This window comes from Rhinolophus hipposideros, assembly GCF_964194185.1.
Source record: "Rhinolophus hipposideros genome assembly, chromosome: 14".
Classification (NCBI taxonomy): Eukaryota; Metazoa; Chordata; class Mammalia; order Chiroptera; family Rhinolophidae; genus Rhinolophus; species Rhinolophus hipposideros.
This window is the reverse complement of record NC_138060.1, coordinates 50,911,676-50,929,354: the sequence shown is the minus strand read 5'-3', so window position 1 is coordinate 50,929,354 and position 17,679 is coordinate 50,911,676. Positions and strand designations below refer to the sequence as shown.

Genomic DNA, 17,679 nt, shown 5'->3' with positions numbered 1-17,679 from the left:
CATAGTCCATACGTTTTAATATGACTCTATACTTGAGACATAGTTCTGAGATATGTAAGCCGCCATGTTCCCACTTTTCCCTTTTGTCATCCTCTTAATCATGTTGATCAAAAGAACAATTCTTGATTCCATAATTTGCCTATAGGATTTTCATAGCTCTGCACTACTGCCACATCCAGCCTCTGATTACTAAGGAAGTTTGGGGAGGGCATTGGTTTTGTATCCAGCTTCTTTGTTCTTTCTCCTGCTTTTGTTCCCTTCCCAAGAAGTTAAAGCCTTTTGGGGATCTGGGGAAATTGCAAAACTTAATCATAATCAAAACTGAAAACTTTCATTTCCCAAAGCTATTCAGAGTTTGTTTATTATGTCCATCAGTTTTAAAGTTTGGGGTTGGTTATCCAAATTGTTTATCCCTGTTTTGTGCTTCATTTTTCTTTCTCTTCAGTACTACTGGTAGAACACTAGGCAGACAGATGGTTGGAACACAATAGGGAGTGGAGAGATTGTAGTATGAATGTCGTACGTGATCAAGTTGGCACAGCAGCATTCAATGAGGAAAGTATAAATTATTCAGTAAATGGTGTTTAGGCACATGGCTTACAGTTCGGGAAAAATTAAGTTAGAACTGTGTTTCACACCATATAAAAATGTATTCTAGATAACTACAATGTTGAACAAAAACATAATGCACCTTGATGAAAACATGGTTGTTGAGTATTCATCTAATCTCAGTCCTGAGAAGGAATTGCTAAACATAAGGGCCAAAAACCCATGAGGGAAGAGTTCCTCAGATTTAAATCTTAAGTGTGAAATTATGAAGCTAAGTGTCTAAAACTAAAATGGGAAAAAGTTTTTGCCATGTACTACAGAAAAAGCTGAAATGTATGAGGAACAGATGAGCTTATTTTTATAGAAAAATATTCTACATATATCAAGAAAAGCATGTATCAGCATTGCCCTAAAACACCAGAATAAATGTTGAACCTCAGTTGTAATCAAACAAATGCAAATTGATAGACTTGTAAATATAACAAGAAAGTTAAAGTTAGTGCCTACTAACTTTAAAAACGTGCTAATGTGAATTGATCATGGAGCACTTTTTCTGAGTGGCAGTTGTGCTTTTAAGTGTTCAGAATTTTCATCTAGTAATCCAATATTTATAGATAGTTATGTTAAGAAATAAAAAAGAATATTCATGTTTTTCATGATAGATGTTATCAGAGTCAATCTTGATATGTAACAAAGGGGAATCATTAAGATATGATATATCCTTATATACACTACATAGCCATTAACAAGTCGTATTTTTCATGAAGATCAGCTATATGGACTACCAAACAATATAATAATTTCATCATTGTATAAAATTATACACAGATGAAGGACTGGACAAGACTTAACAAAGGTTATCAGCAGTGGGTTGATTAGTGCTTTTAATTTTCATAAAACTTTTCTGTATTACAAATACTACATTGCTGGGAATGCAATGTTATTTCAATATATGAAAACTAGTCAACATAACATACCATATTAAAATGCCATTTGAGGGCTGGCCCGGTGGCTCAGGTGGTTAGAGCTCCATGCTCCTAACTCCGAAGGCTGCCGGTTCAATTCCCACATGAGCCAGTGGGCTCTCAACCACGAGGTTGCCAGTTCAACTCCTCGAGTCCCGCAAGGGATGGTGGGACTAAGATTGAACACGGCACCTTGAGCTCAGCTGCCGCTGAGCTCCCAGATGGCTCAATTGGTTGGAGCGTGTCCTGTCAACCATGAGGTTGCTGGTTCGGCTCCCGCAAGGGATGGTGGGCAGCTCCCCCTGCAACTAGCAATGGCCACTGGACTTGGAGCTGAGCTGCGCCTGCCACAACTAAGATTGAAAGGACAACAACTTGAAGCTGAACGGCACCCTCCACAACTAAGATTGAAAGGACAACAACTTGACTTGGAAAAAAGTCCTGGAAGTACACACTGTTCCCCAATAAAGTCCTGTTCCCCTTCCCCAATCAAATCTTAAAAAAAAAAAAAAAAGGCATTTGACAAAATCCATCATCCTTTCATGATAAAAATATTCAACAAACTAGGAATAGAAGGGAATTTTCTGAACCGAAGAAAGAGCATCCATGAAAATCCACAGCTAGCATCATACTTAATGGTGAAAACCTGGGTGTTTTCCCCCAAGATCAGGAACAACATAAGGATGTCCACTCTTGTCCTTCCTAACATTGTCATGGAGGTTCTAGTCAGCTCAGTTCAGCAAGAAAAAGAAATAAACAGTATCCAAATTGGAAAAGAGGTAAAAGTATCTCTATTTACATGATCTTAAATATAGACCTTACATATAGGAAGTCCTAAGGAATCCACACAAAAAACCTGCTAGAACTTATTGAGTTCAGCAAGGTTGCAGGATACAAGATCAATATACAAAAATCAATTGATTTCTGAATGTTAGCAATGAACAATCCAGAAACAAATTTAAAAAACAATTCCAATTACAGTAGCATCTAAAAAGAATAAAATACTTAGGAATCAATATAACAAAAGCAGCGTAAGACTTCTCTAGGGAAAACCACTCCTGTGTTTCTCCTTTATTCTCATACTCATAATACTGATGACACCAAATGTGTAGGTTTTCCACACCAAGCAATTCTTCTAAACCTGCTGGGTGTCCTACAATTCAGTTCAATTCTGACACTAACCGTAGTTAGAATGGACCTCACAGGTTAAGGGCTCAGTCCCATAACACTGCCCCCCCACTCCCACTTCAGACATGAATTGGAAGTCCAGGTTGTCACCTTTGCTGCTGCCAGTTGGATATACATTGGAGCTTCCCATAACCCCATCCTCAGGTTCAATTAATTTGCTAGACCATCTCGCAGACTCAGGAAAACAGTCTACTTACTAGATTACTGGTTTATTACAATGCATATTAAAAGGTATAAATGAAGAGCCAGATGAAGAGATACATGGGATGAGGTCCAAAACTGTCCCAAGCACAAGAGCTTTTGTCCCCGTGGAGTTGGAGTGTGCCTCCCTCCTGGCACATGGATGTGTTCATCAACCCAGAAACTCTGAACTTGTACTTTTAGGATTTTTATGGAAACTAATTACACATGTATGATCGATCGATCGGTCATTACTTCAATCTCCAGCCCCTCCCTCCTTCCCCGAGGATGGAGGTTGGGACTGAAAGTTCCAAGCTTCTAATCATGGCTTCGTCATTCTGGTGACCAGCCCCCATCCTGAAGTTGTTCAGGAGACCACCAGGAATTGCCTCATTAGAACCAAAAATGCTCCTATTACCCAGAAAATTCCAAGAGATTTAGGAGCACTGTGTCAGGTACCAGGGTCAAAGACAAATAGTAGAACAAAAGGTACTCTTAGTGCTCTTGCCACTTAAGAAATTACAAAAGTTTTAGGAGCCAGGAACATGGGGGTAGAAACATATACATGTATATAAGTGTGTGTGTGTGTGTGTGTGTGTGACTTTAATTTTACACTTGTATACTGAAAACTACAACACCTTGTGAAAAGAAATTAAGGAAGACCTAAATAAATGGGCAGACACCCAGCTTCTTAAAGACTTCATATTAAGATGGCAAATTGACCTATGCCTTCAATGAAATCCATATCACAAGTTCAGCTGCCTTTTTATAGAAATTGACAAATTGATCCTAAAATCCATATGCAAATGCAAGGGATTCAGAATAGATGAAACAATTCTGAAAAAGAACAAAGTTGGTGGACTCAAACTTCCCAATTTCAAAATTTACTTCAGAGCTACAGTATTCAAGTCTGTGTGGAATGGTATAAGGATAGCTTTATAGATAGACCAGTGTAATAGAATTGAGTGTCCAGAAATAAACCCATATACCTATTTATGGTCAGTTGATTTTCTACAGGAGTGCCAAAACCATTCACTGGGGAAGGAATTGTTTTTTCAACAAGTGGTGCTGGAACAACTGGATAGCCCAATGCCAATGAATGAATTTGGTCCCTCTACTTCACACCATATCCAAAAAATTAACTGAAAAAGAATCAAAGACCCAAATCTGAGAACTAAAAACTATAAAACTGTGAAGAAAATATAGGTATAAATTTTCTTGACCTGGGATTAAGCAATGTGTTCTTAGATACTATACTAAACACATAAGCAACCAAAGAAAAGATAGATAAATTGGACTTCTTCAAAATTAAAAACATTTATGCTTCAAAGGGCACCGTTAAGGAAGTAAAAAGGCAGCACACAGAATGAGATAAAACATTTGCAAATCACATACCTGATGAGGGGCTTGTATCTCAAATATATAAAGAACTCTTAGAACTCAGTAACAAAAAGACAATTTGATTTAAAAGTAGGCAAAGGATTTGAGTAGACATTTCTCTAAAGACCATATGCAAATGGCCAATAAACACATACAAAGATACTCAACATCATTATTCATTAGGAAAGTGCAAATCAAAAGCACAATGAGATACCACTTCACACCCACTGGGGTGGCTATTATTTAAGAAATGGATAATAACAATTACCTGCAACAATATGGAGAAATGGAAATATAGTGAAACTGATGGTGGGAATGTAATTAGGGGAGCCATTATGGGAACACTTGGCAATTTCTCTAAAAGTTACATAGAGTTACCATGTGACACTGTATACCCAAAACAATGAATCACGTTTTATGTTCTCATAAAAACGTGTATATGAATGTTCATAGCAACATTATTCATGATAGGCAACAGTGGGCACAACCCAAATGTTTATCAGCTGGTGAATGTTTAAACAGGTTACGTCCATGCAGTGGAATGGGATATTATTCGAGGAATACATTATTACGTACTATTTTCTTCTACACATACGTACCTTTTCACTTAAAGGAGCCACTTTATGGCTTCTCTTTGGCATGTGCGAATTGCCAGCATTACTGCTCTTGTGCTTTGGGGCCGTTAAGTAAAATCAGGGTGATGAACACAAGCAGTGCCATACCAGACAGTCGATCTGATAACTGACGGCCACCAGGTGGGTAGTGTATGTATGTGTAGATACACTGGAAAAGGGACGATTCACGGCTCACACAGGAAGGAGTGGGACAATGGGAGATTTCATCGTGCCGCTCAGAATAGTGAGCAGTTTAAAACTTATAAATTGTTTATTTCTGGAATTTTCCAAGTAGCATTTTCAGACCTTGATTGACCTCAGGTTACTGAAACCATGGAAAGGGCAACTGCAGATAAGGGTGGGTGGGAGATCTCCTGTACGTTAAAAATGAAGTACTAATGCATGCTACAAGATGGACCTTGAAAACATGAAGTCAGACACAGACAGCCACATATTGTCTGATTTCATTTATATGAAATACCTAGAATAGGTGAATCTACAGAAACAAAGTAAAATTAGTTGTCGCCAGGTGCTGGGAGTCAGGAGAATAGGGAGTGACTCCTAATGGATGCAGGATTTCTTTTTGGAGTGATAAAAATGTCCTGGGATTAGTAACGAGGGTTGTATAACCTTGTGAATATTAAAAACACCAAATTGTGTACTATTAAAGTGTGAATTTGATGGTACATATATTATATCTTAATTTTTTTAAGTTGGGAAAAAGTGGGGAAAAAACACTTATCCTGAGTCTTAAAAATGTATTTAATATCTATTATTATTACCAGAAAAAAATACTGTATTTACAATGTTTTAATGGGAATTAGAAAACCACTTGGCAACCATAGTATTTTTTTCATAAGAAAACCTGTAATAATGCCATGAGGTTGACTTAATTTGTTTCTTTTGGTTCTTTAAAGTTTGAGTTGCATATTTGTTTGCTGCATTACAGAAGGAAAAGGTGTCCCTCTATCCTTCTTTCTCCATCTTGCCCAGGTTCACCTTCAGAGGCAATGAGCAACTTTCCTGTGGCTCTTTCTAGGACTTAGATAATGGGTTTTCTCATTCTTTTTCTCCTTTCCTCCTTTCTTCACCCGTCCTTCTCCCTCTCTACCCCCTCATCCTTCCTTTTTTCCTCCCTCCTTCCCCTATCCTTCCCCCCTCAGCTTTCTTATATACATGTGACTGGTGTACTCTCGCTTTTCTTCTATTTTGAGCCATGCTTATGGCTGAACATTTATGGGTCAGAGGGAGTTATCTATGGTTTTTCAGCAAACACTTCAGTGAGCACTTAGGTTTTGCCAGGCACCCTCCTAGGTGCTAGAAATCCAGAAGTATGTGCTTTTATACTCATCTTTTGGTAGGTTCCTCTCTGTCTATTGGTAGTTTCCTAAACGATGAGCAATTAAAAAATTTGTTGAGTTTTATGCATTTTGAATTTGAAGTCCTTGTGAAACATAAAACTGGAGGTGTTCAGGAAGCATAGTGTATAATCACACACACACACACACACACACACACACATTAGTGGCATTGAAATACAGTGGTATAGAATTCAGGAGAGAGATCTGTGCTTGAGATTAGATTTCAAAGTCATCTGAAAATTGTTCTTACTGTAATCTTTCAATATTTAACTCAGTACATTCCTTAAAGCAGTTGCCACTGGGGTTTTTTCCTTCACTAAAGTACGGAATCCTTTGGCAACGGGAATATCATTGAGTGTTTTGAAGTTTATCTTTTAAAACTTTATTCTGAAGAGGAAGTTTGGTGTCATGGGAAACAGTCAGGAATTTGTTTTAGTTGAAAACAAGTTTCATATATATCTGTGCTATGGATTCTGTCTTATTAAAAATAATGTTTTCTGGGTTTTGCAAAATCATTTCTTTCTAATATACTAAGTTTCCCTCTGTTCTTTGCTTGCTTTCATCAAAGAGGATACTTCTGACAAGATGGATGGTAAGACCTTCCTAATTCTATTACTAAAGATTTTTATGGCTCTTGGATTCTATATAATATCTTTGTTCATTTTCTTAATTTCCGAAAATAGAGTGCTTATTTAACAGCAATCTTAACATGAAAATGGCTACATAATTCTGACTCAGTTTTAGATTAGGCATATACATTTTGGGGTTTCCCAGTCTACTCAAATACTAGGTTACTCATTGTTGTAAGTTAAATAATTATCTTAAATCTTTTTACCTTAGCTCTTAGAAAAGTCTTGTTTCTTAAGTCTTTTTCTGAAATATTAGTCTCAGAAGAATAGAAAGGAATCTCATGTCATTTGATTCAACTCTTTAGTTTACTAACTTTGAACAGAGAGAGAAAAATGACATATTTTACAGATTCATATGGTTATTTATAAATGTGAAATACTAGTTACAGATGCTATCTTTTAAGAGAAACTTACATTAAGCTTTGCCTTTTTAATTTCAGTATTCAAGTGATTAGTTTATCTCTTGCTTCGTTCAAGATGGTATTTTTTTATCTGTATGGTATTTTGTCAGATACCAGACAGCATATTACCCGCACTTTCCTTTCACTTCATCAGATACCATAATGTTTTCTAGAAATTTAAGCTTTTTTAAAGAAATTATAAGAAAATACTGAAACTATAAGCCACAGTATGGGGTCTAGGAAAAATCGAGAACTGTATTATGTTTTTCTATCAATTATTACATAAACTCTGAAATCAGTGTATCTTCTGATGAAATGGAACATTTAATCTTGGGTTGGGTGTATGAGTGTTACTTTTATTAGTCTCTGTTGCTTCTATGATGTTTAATGTATTTCATAAATTTAAAAAAAATGAATGAAATGAAAGCTCACCAAGAGAATCTCTATTTTAAACCTTTCAATATTACTTATAACACCGAGATTCTGGATCTTTTAAAAACAAATTGTTCTCCTTTTTCAAATCAAAATATTTTCTTCTGTTGGTCATAAACATCAGCCTTTTTGAGTAATCACCTGTTTGACATGATGTGTTACTCTCACTGATGTTCAATCCTATATTTTTAAAATGTCTTTATATGCACACACATATCTGTCATTGCCCTTTAGTAGTTATGAGTTATGGTATTTATACTTGGTTGTTTTTACTCATTTTCATTGACATGTTAGGGAGCACACATAAATGATTAAATAGCTGATGGATTGATAAGTCTTTATATATAATGCTTTGATGAAAATACTGGGCTAATAAGGCATAGGTCATGGATTTGGTTCCCATGTTCATCAATTATTCTAGTTTTTCTATGGACTTGAAAATGCTCAGAAAGTGTTCTTAACTCTGGAAAGATCCATAAAAATCTTCAAAGAGAAGTAATGACAGAGTTGCATCTTTCTTGAGTGATTAATTTCTCTAATTTTCTTTACCACTTCAAATTTTAGGTATGAAGTTTAGGTAAAAGTTTATGTTATGGAATTTTGCCATTTTCAGTTGTCTAGTTTCAACCTTTTTTAGTGCTGTGAATCATTAGATTACTTCAATTTTTTTTTTTCAAAATGAACCTTTTAAATGTTAATTTAAGACAGACTACAAGATTTTGTTTTTACTTTCATTTTCTTCTTGGGTGGGAGGCGTGAAGTAGGTAGGTCTTAACATTAGCATTGGCAGAATTTGTTGAAATGTTATTGTTTTATTTCTCTTATTTAGGAACAGCATCTGAAGATGGTAAGAATTACACATTTTGTTAGTAACACAAATACCTCTACATTAATATTTTTATTAGTAGGAATTAAAACTAAAATAGGCTGATTTCTTTGCAAATCGGTATCATTTGCCAGCTGTGGTAGCCTCTACATTTTATGTTTGGTTTTGCTAATTATGTATGTGGATTTTTCTTTTTTAATTCTTCATTCTGGAGTTTTGCTTTGTATTTTGGATCATTTCATGCTGAGAAAACATAATCGCTTAACATGTATAATAATATCTAATATAAAGTTAGCACATAGTTTCATTTTTTTGAATAGTGACATTAATGCTTTTTGGTTTTGTTTTTTAATTTATGCCAGTTCATTTATACTTTGGGGAAGCGTGCACCATTGCTTTATTAATGGAGATTAAATATCATCAGTGTTTAAATGCATTTATTTAGTCAGCTTTTAAATGTATCTTTGATTTGAATTAGTGACTGGGTAAATTGCATATATGATTTGAATGTGAGATTACGAAAAACTTGCTAAGTATATTTTTATTTTACTGAGCCAGTTTACTTTAAAAAAATGTTTGTTGCTTTTGAAATAGTAGAAAGGAAAACACTTCAATTTTTATATTTCTCCTGCCTGAAGTCTGTCTTATTAAACCTCTGGTTGGATGCACCTTTTTTCCCTCCTAAGTTTTGCGTGGGTGTGACACTTTCTTGTGATACAAAACCAAGTAGTTTTAATTTGTATTTTGATCTCATGTTTACTCTGACATATTTGAAATATTTTCATATTTTAGGTTTTAAGTTGGAATACTCTATAAAAATGGTTTCTGTCACTGTGGCATTGTAAAATAGAATGGAAATATCAAAATACTTAACTTACCCTAATTTCTTATAATAGATAAATTCTCCATTTCAAAAATAATAATTTTGTCTTTCTGTTTTACTTGTTAGTCAGGAGAACATTGTGTTCTATTCTAGAAAGACTAAAAGGGTAAAAGGTCTGAACTGTGGGCTTACTGGGGACCTTGAAGAAGTTGATAGAATTTTAGGATTCTATCAGCTATACTTCTGATTTTGCTTTTGTTTTATTCCCAGTTCTTACTCGATTTTAATTTTGTAGTTTCTTAATTTTTTTTGAAGTTTTTAATTTCCTAACTTCTCGTTGCTCTTCGGGATTTTTTTTTTCGTGACTCGTATAGCCATATCCGGCTAGTTAGTATATTGTGATTGCCCTGCAAATTGTACCTTTTAACAAAAAGGATTCTGAGCCCTTCTTTATGATTATGTTTTGTATTCATTCTGACTTGATAGTGCTTGACACTGATGCTTAAGAACACAAAAGTACTTGCTAGTAATATATTTTTGTTTTTACTAATGGCAGTTTATTTAAAGACTATGATAAGTGTTATCTCATTTATGGCTTGATTTTGTGGAGCGGGGATGAGGCAGTGGTAGAAGAGAAAGGAATGCAGCTGGGAGGTAGAGAAGGAAATGTGTTGACAGAAGTGCCAACTCTTATGTGATAGGTTATTTCTCAAATCATTTTATAAATGAAATTGGTTGGTTGGGGGAAGAGAATGGTAAACGTGTCCATATACATCTGTAGTAATCTGATGTTTAGCACAAGATAAAAAGATTAAATATTTTATCTCTTCTTTTAGATCCCTTTAGAAGTGCATTTTCAATAAAAAGGATTGTTTAGATTGTTCCTAAGATTAGATTTATGTTTAAAACTACACACTGGATTTGAGAATAAACTTCATTGATACTGAAATTTTAAAATTGGAATTACCAATTAAGAAACAAGTGGCATGCCTATAATAATTATTTTAATTATAGCTCCACTGGACTAATCAAACTAAGAATGGAAATCTTTTAATTTGACTTTACTTTTACCCTTAAAGGAAAGTTAGTTTATGGTGCAACATGTAAAGAGCAGCATGTATTTTAAAAATTTGAGAGAAATATAATCTGTAAGTAATGGGTTACATGATTATAGAATTTAATACTTGAAAAGCACACCAATTAGAAAATTATAGTGAGACTTTTTTCCCTCATTACTGAATATTATTGTAGAAAAATATCTTTAATTATGTAAATAACTTTTTTCTTCAGGTCGAGTAAGAGCAAAGCTTTCAGCACCACTTGCTGGCATGGGAAATGCCAAGGCAGATTCTAGAGGAAGAAGTCGAACAAAAATGGTGTCCCAGTCACAGCGTATGTATTGCCTCAGTTCTCCTGTATTTGTAATATGTTAGGATAGATAAGTGTGTTGCTTGTATATTGTGTGTTAGGAGATTGACCAGTGGATAAAGACAAAGCTAATTTTAAAAAGACAAGCTACATACTGAGTTCTTGTTCTATACTTTAGGTTCATCATCACCTGACAAAAATGAAGGTATTTTTTTTTCAATGTTTTGGGTCAGTTGTTGTGCATGTTTTGGAATTTTTTTGAGTGAGTGTTGTCTTGTCTTTGGTGTGTTATTAAGCTGCATCATTGGTATCTGCCACTTAGAAAGACAAACTTCATCTGCTATACAAACTTTTGCATGGAGATATTTTAAATAGCATAATCTCTTAGCATTAAGGTTTTCACAGTCTACTCAGAAACTTGCAAATGTGGAAAATTATGCTTTATAGGGGCAAAAAATTACCAGGTTTTAGCAACAAATCACATCTAGCTAATGCTATTCAAGGACAGGTGTGTGGTATCTTTATAATCTCCCCAAAATCTATTAGAATACAGCTAGATTTTTGTCAGCTATATGCTGATTTATAGTGAGAAAACAAAATGACCAGTTCTGCTGTATTCCTTGTTAAATTTAAAATATATTTTTTCTATTTCATTAGAAGGTGAGTTTCTCCATATGCCCAGTTATTAAAAAGCACTATTTTGAGGTCTAGATAAAATGTATGATCCATTTCTACACATTTCAGAATAGTAACACATACACTTATGGCATTTATTAATTTAAAGGAGTTTGTTCCCATTCCTTCTTTATCAAGAGATTTTCATTATCTCTTATCTGTAAAAACAGGATTTTTATTCCTAAGGAAGTGATTCTCGGGTTATTCTACATACTTGGCTGTTCTGGATAGGAAAGATTTAACTATCTTCCACTGATGTTTAGGTGATTTATCAAGATAACAATGCTCAATTTGTGTTTTTTAACTTGATTTCTGAATCTTGCAATCAGGGGAAAGACAGCTGAGCTTGGAGAACGCCAGGGTGGTGATTACATAAGTCCCACCTTCCAGATTCTCCTCTTCTCCTCTTTCCAAAGCCAAAATATCCAGACAGAGTAATGATGGGAGCACTCACCAAGAGTCCAAAAAAATAAGCAGAAATGCTCAGTAAAATTGGTTTGCAAATTGAGGATTATTTGTCTGGGTAGAGGCTCTTCTCCCAACCAAAATAGGAATAGGTCATGTCACATTCTTCCTTGATACTGTATATTTTTAAAGTAACTTACTCTTTAGCAATGCAGCATAGTAGTATAGAGCTTTGCTTCTCCAAATGTAGTGCGCAGCCCAGCATCAGCATCATGGGAGCTAGTTAGAAATGCACAATCTCATGCCACCACAGATCTACTGAATTCAGTTTTGAACAAGATCACCAAGTGATTTGTGTTAAAGAAAAGATTGAGAAGTATTGATGTAAATAACAAACTTGAGAGCCATGCTGCTCAAATGTGAGTCATGGCTCTTTCAGATTTTTTGAAGTTCTATTTCTGTATACTCATCTGTAAAATGAAGAGGATAACCTCATAGGATTGTTGTGAGGATTGAATGATGTAGTATATTTAAGACGCTAAGACAGTGCCTGGGCCCAGAGTAAGCACTATATATTATAGCTGATAAAATTGTCCTCGTTATTCTTATTGTCAATTGAAATTTATACTTCTGTTGCGTACTTCTCTGTACCGTGTTATTCTTATGACCTTCAGGAAGCAAAAAATAAATAATGGTGAGGTTAGGAAATTTAAAACATCATGACAAAGATTCAAAGTGCTTTGTTTATGGTTTTTCAGTATATTACTTAAGGACCTCTCCCTTAGGTATGTTATAACTACTGGTCACTTCAGTGGAATATAGCATAACTTTTTTACATTTGATTTTTCACTTTGAAACCCAATCCACAATACTTCAAATCCTTACCTAAAATATGAAAACATAATGATAGGCCTTTAGGTCTAAGTAAGATTTTAAGATTAGGAGACATTCCCACTATACAGTCACGTAGGTTTTAAATCATATGGAGAGGTTTTTCTTTGCTTGCTTGCTTATTTATTTGAATGACTATATGTTCTATTCCAAATTCTTTTGAAAAAAGATATTGTGGCCCTATATAATTTGATGCAAGTTTCTTTACAGTATATTCGCATAGAAATATTGCTGTGATCTCCATCTTCACTTTGCTGTAAAGTAATCCATTAGGGTTTGCATGGACTTTCCATATTTTTATATCATCATTTAGAAAAAAAAGAAAAACACCCAAAACTCTTGGATCAAAGCAAGTGTGTTCTGATGGCTAACCAAAATAAATAAAAGCAGACTAAGTGGAGAGACTTCCAGATTTATACTTATGTAAGGATTGTGTCTTTTTTGTTGTTGTTGATAGTGACTGGTTGTGTACAAATGTTTGTACAGCCTGTCAGAAACATTGTCTCCCCACCCTAATCCATCTGCCATTTGTGTTTCTTTTCTGTGTCTTAAGAAAGATAAAATTTGTAGCTTTTTTTGTGTGCTTTTTCTTCAGTTATAAGATGTTGTAGTTCTTCCTTACTTGTAGGTTTAAATTAAATGTTTAAATAATAAAAACTTAAACATTTAATTATTTAGATTTTAGGCCATCAGAAGAAAAGCTGAAGAATTTACACTTATTTTTGCAACTTCATTTCATCTGCTTTGTACATGAGTGTCTCATTTCAGTTTATTAGCTGTAAAAATTACTAAATGTACTTACTGCTTTTGTTACAGACATCTATGGTTTGGGGATTTCCTTTTTAAGCTTTTTGTTTTTGTTTTGTTTTGCTTTAGGGTCTTTTATTTTCTAAGAACTGACTAAAGCTTTCTTATTTCCATCTGCCATCCATTTTAAATCTGCTCCTTCCCTCTTCCTGGATTGTAACCCTTCCCCTAATTCTGCCTTTACACTTGTTCAGGATCACAATCTGCTAATACCATTGGGGGTAAGAATCTATAGATTTTCCGTGTGCATCTGTTGTTTGATCACCTATTTTCATGATCAAGAAAGGGTTCTATTCAGCAGAAATTCTTCATAGATAATATTCCATCATTTTATAGCCATCTTGCCAGTTAGGAGTTTTCTTTGGCCTGTCTTTTTTTACCAAAACCCTGGATTTGTAAAATTATCCATGTTGATTCCCCAGCTATAAACATTCAAAAGCAAAGGAGCTTTACTAATGCCTTGAAAATATTTCATAAAAAGTATAAAATGGTAATTTGAAAACTTTAAGCAACACAAAAGAAATTAGGTATCTAATTTCAAGTTTGGCAGATTATTTTCCAGCATGCTATTCCCTAGGTACATTATACCCCTTTTCATCAACTCTGTGGTTTTCTTAGAAGAAATAATTAGCCTTGGTAGTTCTTTGCTGGGGAAAGAGCCTTGATATTTTCTTCTAAGTATAAATAATTCCAAATGAGTCAGAGGCACTGGAATTGTCACACTGTTTTAGGGGTCAGGGGGTCATTGGAGAAAAGAGGGTCATGATTAAAGCAAAATGAACACTGTCAATTTTATTCCCTAGGAGGGGGCATGAATGAATTTAAATGGATAGAGAGTGAGCTTGTATTATTTTGCTAAATTCAATCAATCTAAAATAGGAGTGGTTACTCTGTTTATATACTGCATGTTTCCTGTCTGCTGAATAGACCCACACTTCAAGGAATTTTCTAGTCTCCTACGAACACCTCCACCTCCTAAATTCATATTAATTTTAACTGAATACCATATTGTATGTGTTCAGTTCATTATTTACACTTTTTATATTGTTGCAAGTGTTCCCATAAAATATTCCATCAGCTTATCTTGCATTGTGAGTTTGTGGCATGTTGGGTGTTTGGGTGTTTTGGTGTGTATGTTTAGTTTAGACACTGCATGGAGAAGTAGGTGCCTTGTGAGTATCCTTAAGGTTATAATGGAAAAAAACCTGATTTAAAGATTCTTCACCTGAAGCATCATGAAACAATTCAAATGAGCCATCATTTTAAAGTAGACTTGAATAATTTCCTACAATAATTTAGAATACCTTCTGCTCAAATAGTTAAGTTATTTATCAGAAACACTGCTTTGTTTTACAGTATTGCTATAACCAGTGGAAGTTACTTACATTTTGTGTGCTGGTAAAATTTAGGAATTAAGCATGAGCTTAAGTTGTATTCAGTAAGATCGTGCCAAGAAAATTATTACAAGGGTCACACATCAGCAGCCCATGGACCACATCCAGCCTGTCTCCATTCATGTATTTTGGGGTCTACACAACATGATAAAAATCAGGAAATTTCAAAGCTTTCATTTTTCATAACTTCCCAAACTTGGCTACTATTACCTCACGACAGAGCTTGGCTGCACTAAAAAGTCACCACTCCTGCCTTAACACTCAGCACTCTGCCCTCATTGACATCCCCAGCTTGTCCCCATCTGCATTTGAGTCTTTAACCTTTGCTCTGTGGAAATGAACTGTGATTGGGTAAGATGACACAAGGTGAGCAGTGACTGCCCTGTTGCTTAGGAGACGTAGTGCCAACAAAGGGGAAAAGTTGCTTTCGTGAAGATTTATTTAAGTGCTGGTTTAACTTTTCTATAATGCTACCATTCAGAATCTAGAGTTAGAGTTTATTTTGCAGTTATCTAGTCCATTTTCCCATTCAGTGCAGACATAATGTTTTGATTGACAAAGTGCTCATCCCCTTAAAAGTTAACCCATGCAATTCTAGTTTAAAACCATGTTTCTTAACGTCTTTTTTAACCCTTGCCCCAGTGTCTAAGATTTTGTCCAGCTCCTTCTTTCTATCTTCCTGAACGCATATTCCCTGCCTTCCAAGGCTGAATATCACTAGTTTAGAACACCTGGCTTCTTTGACATTTGCTGATAGTCTTGCTCTGCCCTTAGTACTTCTGCATCTACACCCCAGAGGGTAGCCACCCAAGATCCCTTTGCTATTTGAAGGCAAATAGCAAAAAGCAAATTTCTTTGTCAGTTGTTCCAATTTTGTAAAACAGTTAAAATTTAATTTTGTAAAAATTAAAAAATATACATAAGAACAAGATTGATAACTTTGTTGTACCCATTCCGAGGCATCTTAGCAGACACTTTTAACATGAAGCAAATTTTCATTGTTATATTTTTAACAAAAATAATAGCAGTAATAGAGCTATCAATTTTTTTCCTTTTAAATAAATGGCTTTAGCCATATGAAATTTATTGTCAGAAAGTTATTTCTTTGGAAATCTTTTATACTATTTGTGTTCTGAAAATCATAATAGTGTTGTCCTTGTTAAACATAGCACCTTATACCCCCCCAAACTGAAAATATATTTTACATAATTTACCATTCTGGCTTATAGTAAACCTTTTTTTTTCCAGGTTAAGATTATATATAAATCTTTCTCATTCTGTTTTCTTTGAACTTAGAACTTGCTAGCACAGTTTTCTCGGATGTATTTCTTGAATTTTTATCCTTTCAAGAAGTTCTCTTGGAGTTCACATCTTAACATGCGTATGTGTGTTTGCTGTTCAGCTGGCAGCCGGTCTGGGTCTCCTGGAAGAGTTTTGACCACAACAGCCCTGTCCACTGTGAGCTCTGGTGTTCAGAGAGTCCTGGTCAATTCAGCCTCAGCACAGAAGAGAAGCAAGATTCCACGGAGCCAGGGCTGTAGCAGAGAGGCCAGTCCATCTAGGCTCTCAGTGGGTAAGATCTTCTCAGTGAGACTTGGGACCTTTTATTTCTTTGTATTTCAGGTTTAGGTACCATTGAAGATTTTGATTAGGCGCTTATAAGTTAGAGGAAAACAACTTAAAATTCAAGACAAGTTGAAATACAGGTGATAAATTGAAATAGATAGCTTATCTTGAAAGTATATTTCATTTATATTTTAAATCTTATTTTATTTTCAGCCTTTTTATTTTAGCAAAGTATTATTTTACTCTTCTAGTCTCATTCAAACTAGAGGACTGTATTCAAGAAATTCAGCAGTATTCCTGGTAATGCTTCCTCAAAAGTAATTTCTTCCCAACCTTAGAAAAACTTGAGTTATTGATCAGTTTTTAAGAAAAAAGAAATAAAACCAAAATATCAAAAATGCAAATGCTGTTTTCTGTTTTCTCCCTTTCAATATTGCTGTTGCTTCGTATCAGCCCGAAGCAGTCGTATTCCTCGACCGAGTGTGAGTCAGGGATGCAGCCGAGAAGCCAGTCGGGAAAGCAGCAGGGATACAAGTCCTGTTCGCTCCTTTCAGCCCCTCGGTAAGTATTTGGGCAGGTGTGAGGTCATTGCTTTCCGCTTCTGTTTTCACTATTTGATAACCTCAGCTCAGCTTTCTTTATCAACTGTATCTTTGCCTCTCTTTTCTGTCGTTCAAAGCAAAGAGTCTAAAGGAAATGATATGTTTGGGACATTTACTTAAATGAGCAAGTTAGACATTGTATAAACATGATCAAGTAAATATCACACAGATTTAAACTACAAACCTATAAAATTTAAATATCGTATTTAAATATTTACTCTCAAGTGAAATAGGACTATTTAGTTTGATAAAATAAATACTTTTGTCCTTTTCAGCAGAAATATTGACATTTCACCTTAGGCATTTAACTTAGGTTACTAGAAAGAATGCTATAAAATAATATACGAACCACTTATTAAAATGAGAGGATACCATTTTATAGTATTTTGCTGCTTAACAGTTGTTTTCCGTATATTATTGCTAATGTGATGTCACTGCTGTAAAACCTTTATCTGTCCCAATTACAAAGGTTGTATTAGTACCTCGATTATAATACTGCTTTAACCTCTATTATAAAAATGTTAAATGATTTTTTTTTTAAATCTTTAGTATTTTGGAATAATTGGAGAGGCAGTATTTTTTACATTGAAAATTTTTAGAATTTCTGCATGGTCCTTTAATGC

The 17,679-nt window shown here is 34.7% G+C and overlaps 1 protein-coding gene across 50 annotated transcripts in view; it reads left to right on the top strand.

Annotated features, from left to right (window-relative positions):
* CLASP2 (cytoplasmic linker associated protein 2) overlaps positions 1–17,679 on the top strand; it is a 143,368-nt gene that overhangs the window by 80,118 nt on the left and 45,571 nt on the right. For 18 of the 50 annotated variants that reach the window (XM_081071338.1, XM_081071334.1, XM_081071325.1 and 15 more), the window contains 5 exons: positions 6,806–6,829; positions 8,529–8,546; positions 10,639–10,740; positions 16,291–16,461; positions 16,908–17,015. In XM_081071338.1, the coding sequence (XP_080927464.1) occupies positions 6,806–6,829; positions 8,529–8,546; positions 10,639–10,740; positions 16,291–16,461; positions 16,908–17,015 (423 nt within the window). Of the gene's footprint in view, positions 1–6,805; positions 6,830–8,528; positions 8,547–10,638; positions 10,741–10,894; positions 10,922–13,688; positions 13,716–16,290; positions 16,462–16,907; positions 17,016–17,679 lie in introns of all 50 variants that reach the window. The other 32 variants (XM_081071327.1, XM_081071323.1, XM_081071354.1 and 29 more) reach the window with 5 other exon arrangements.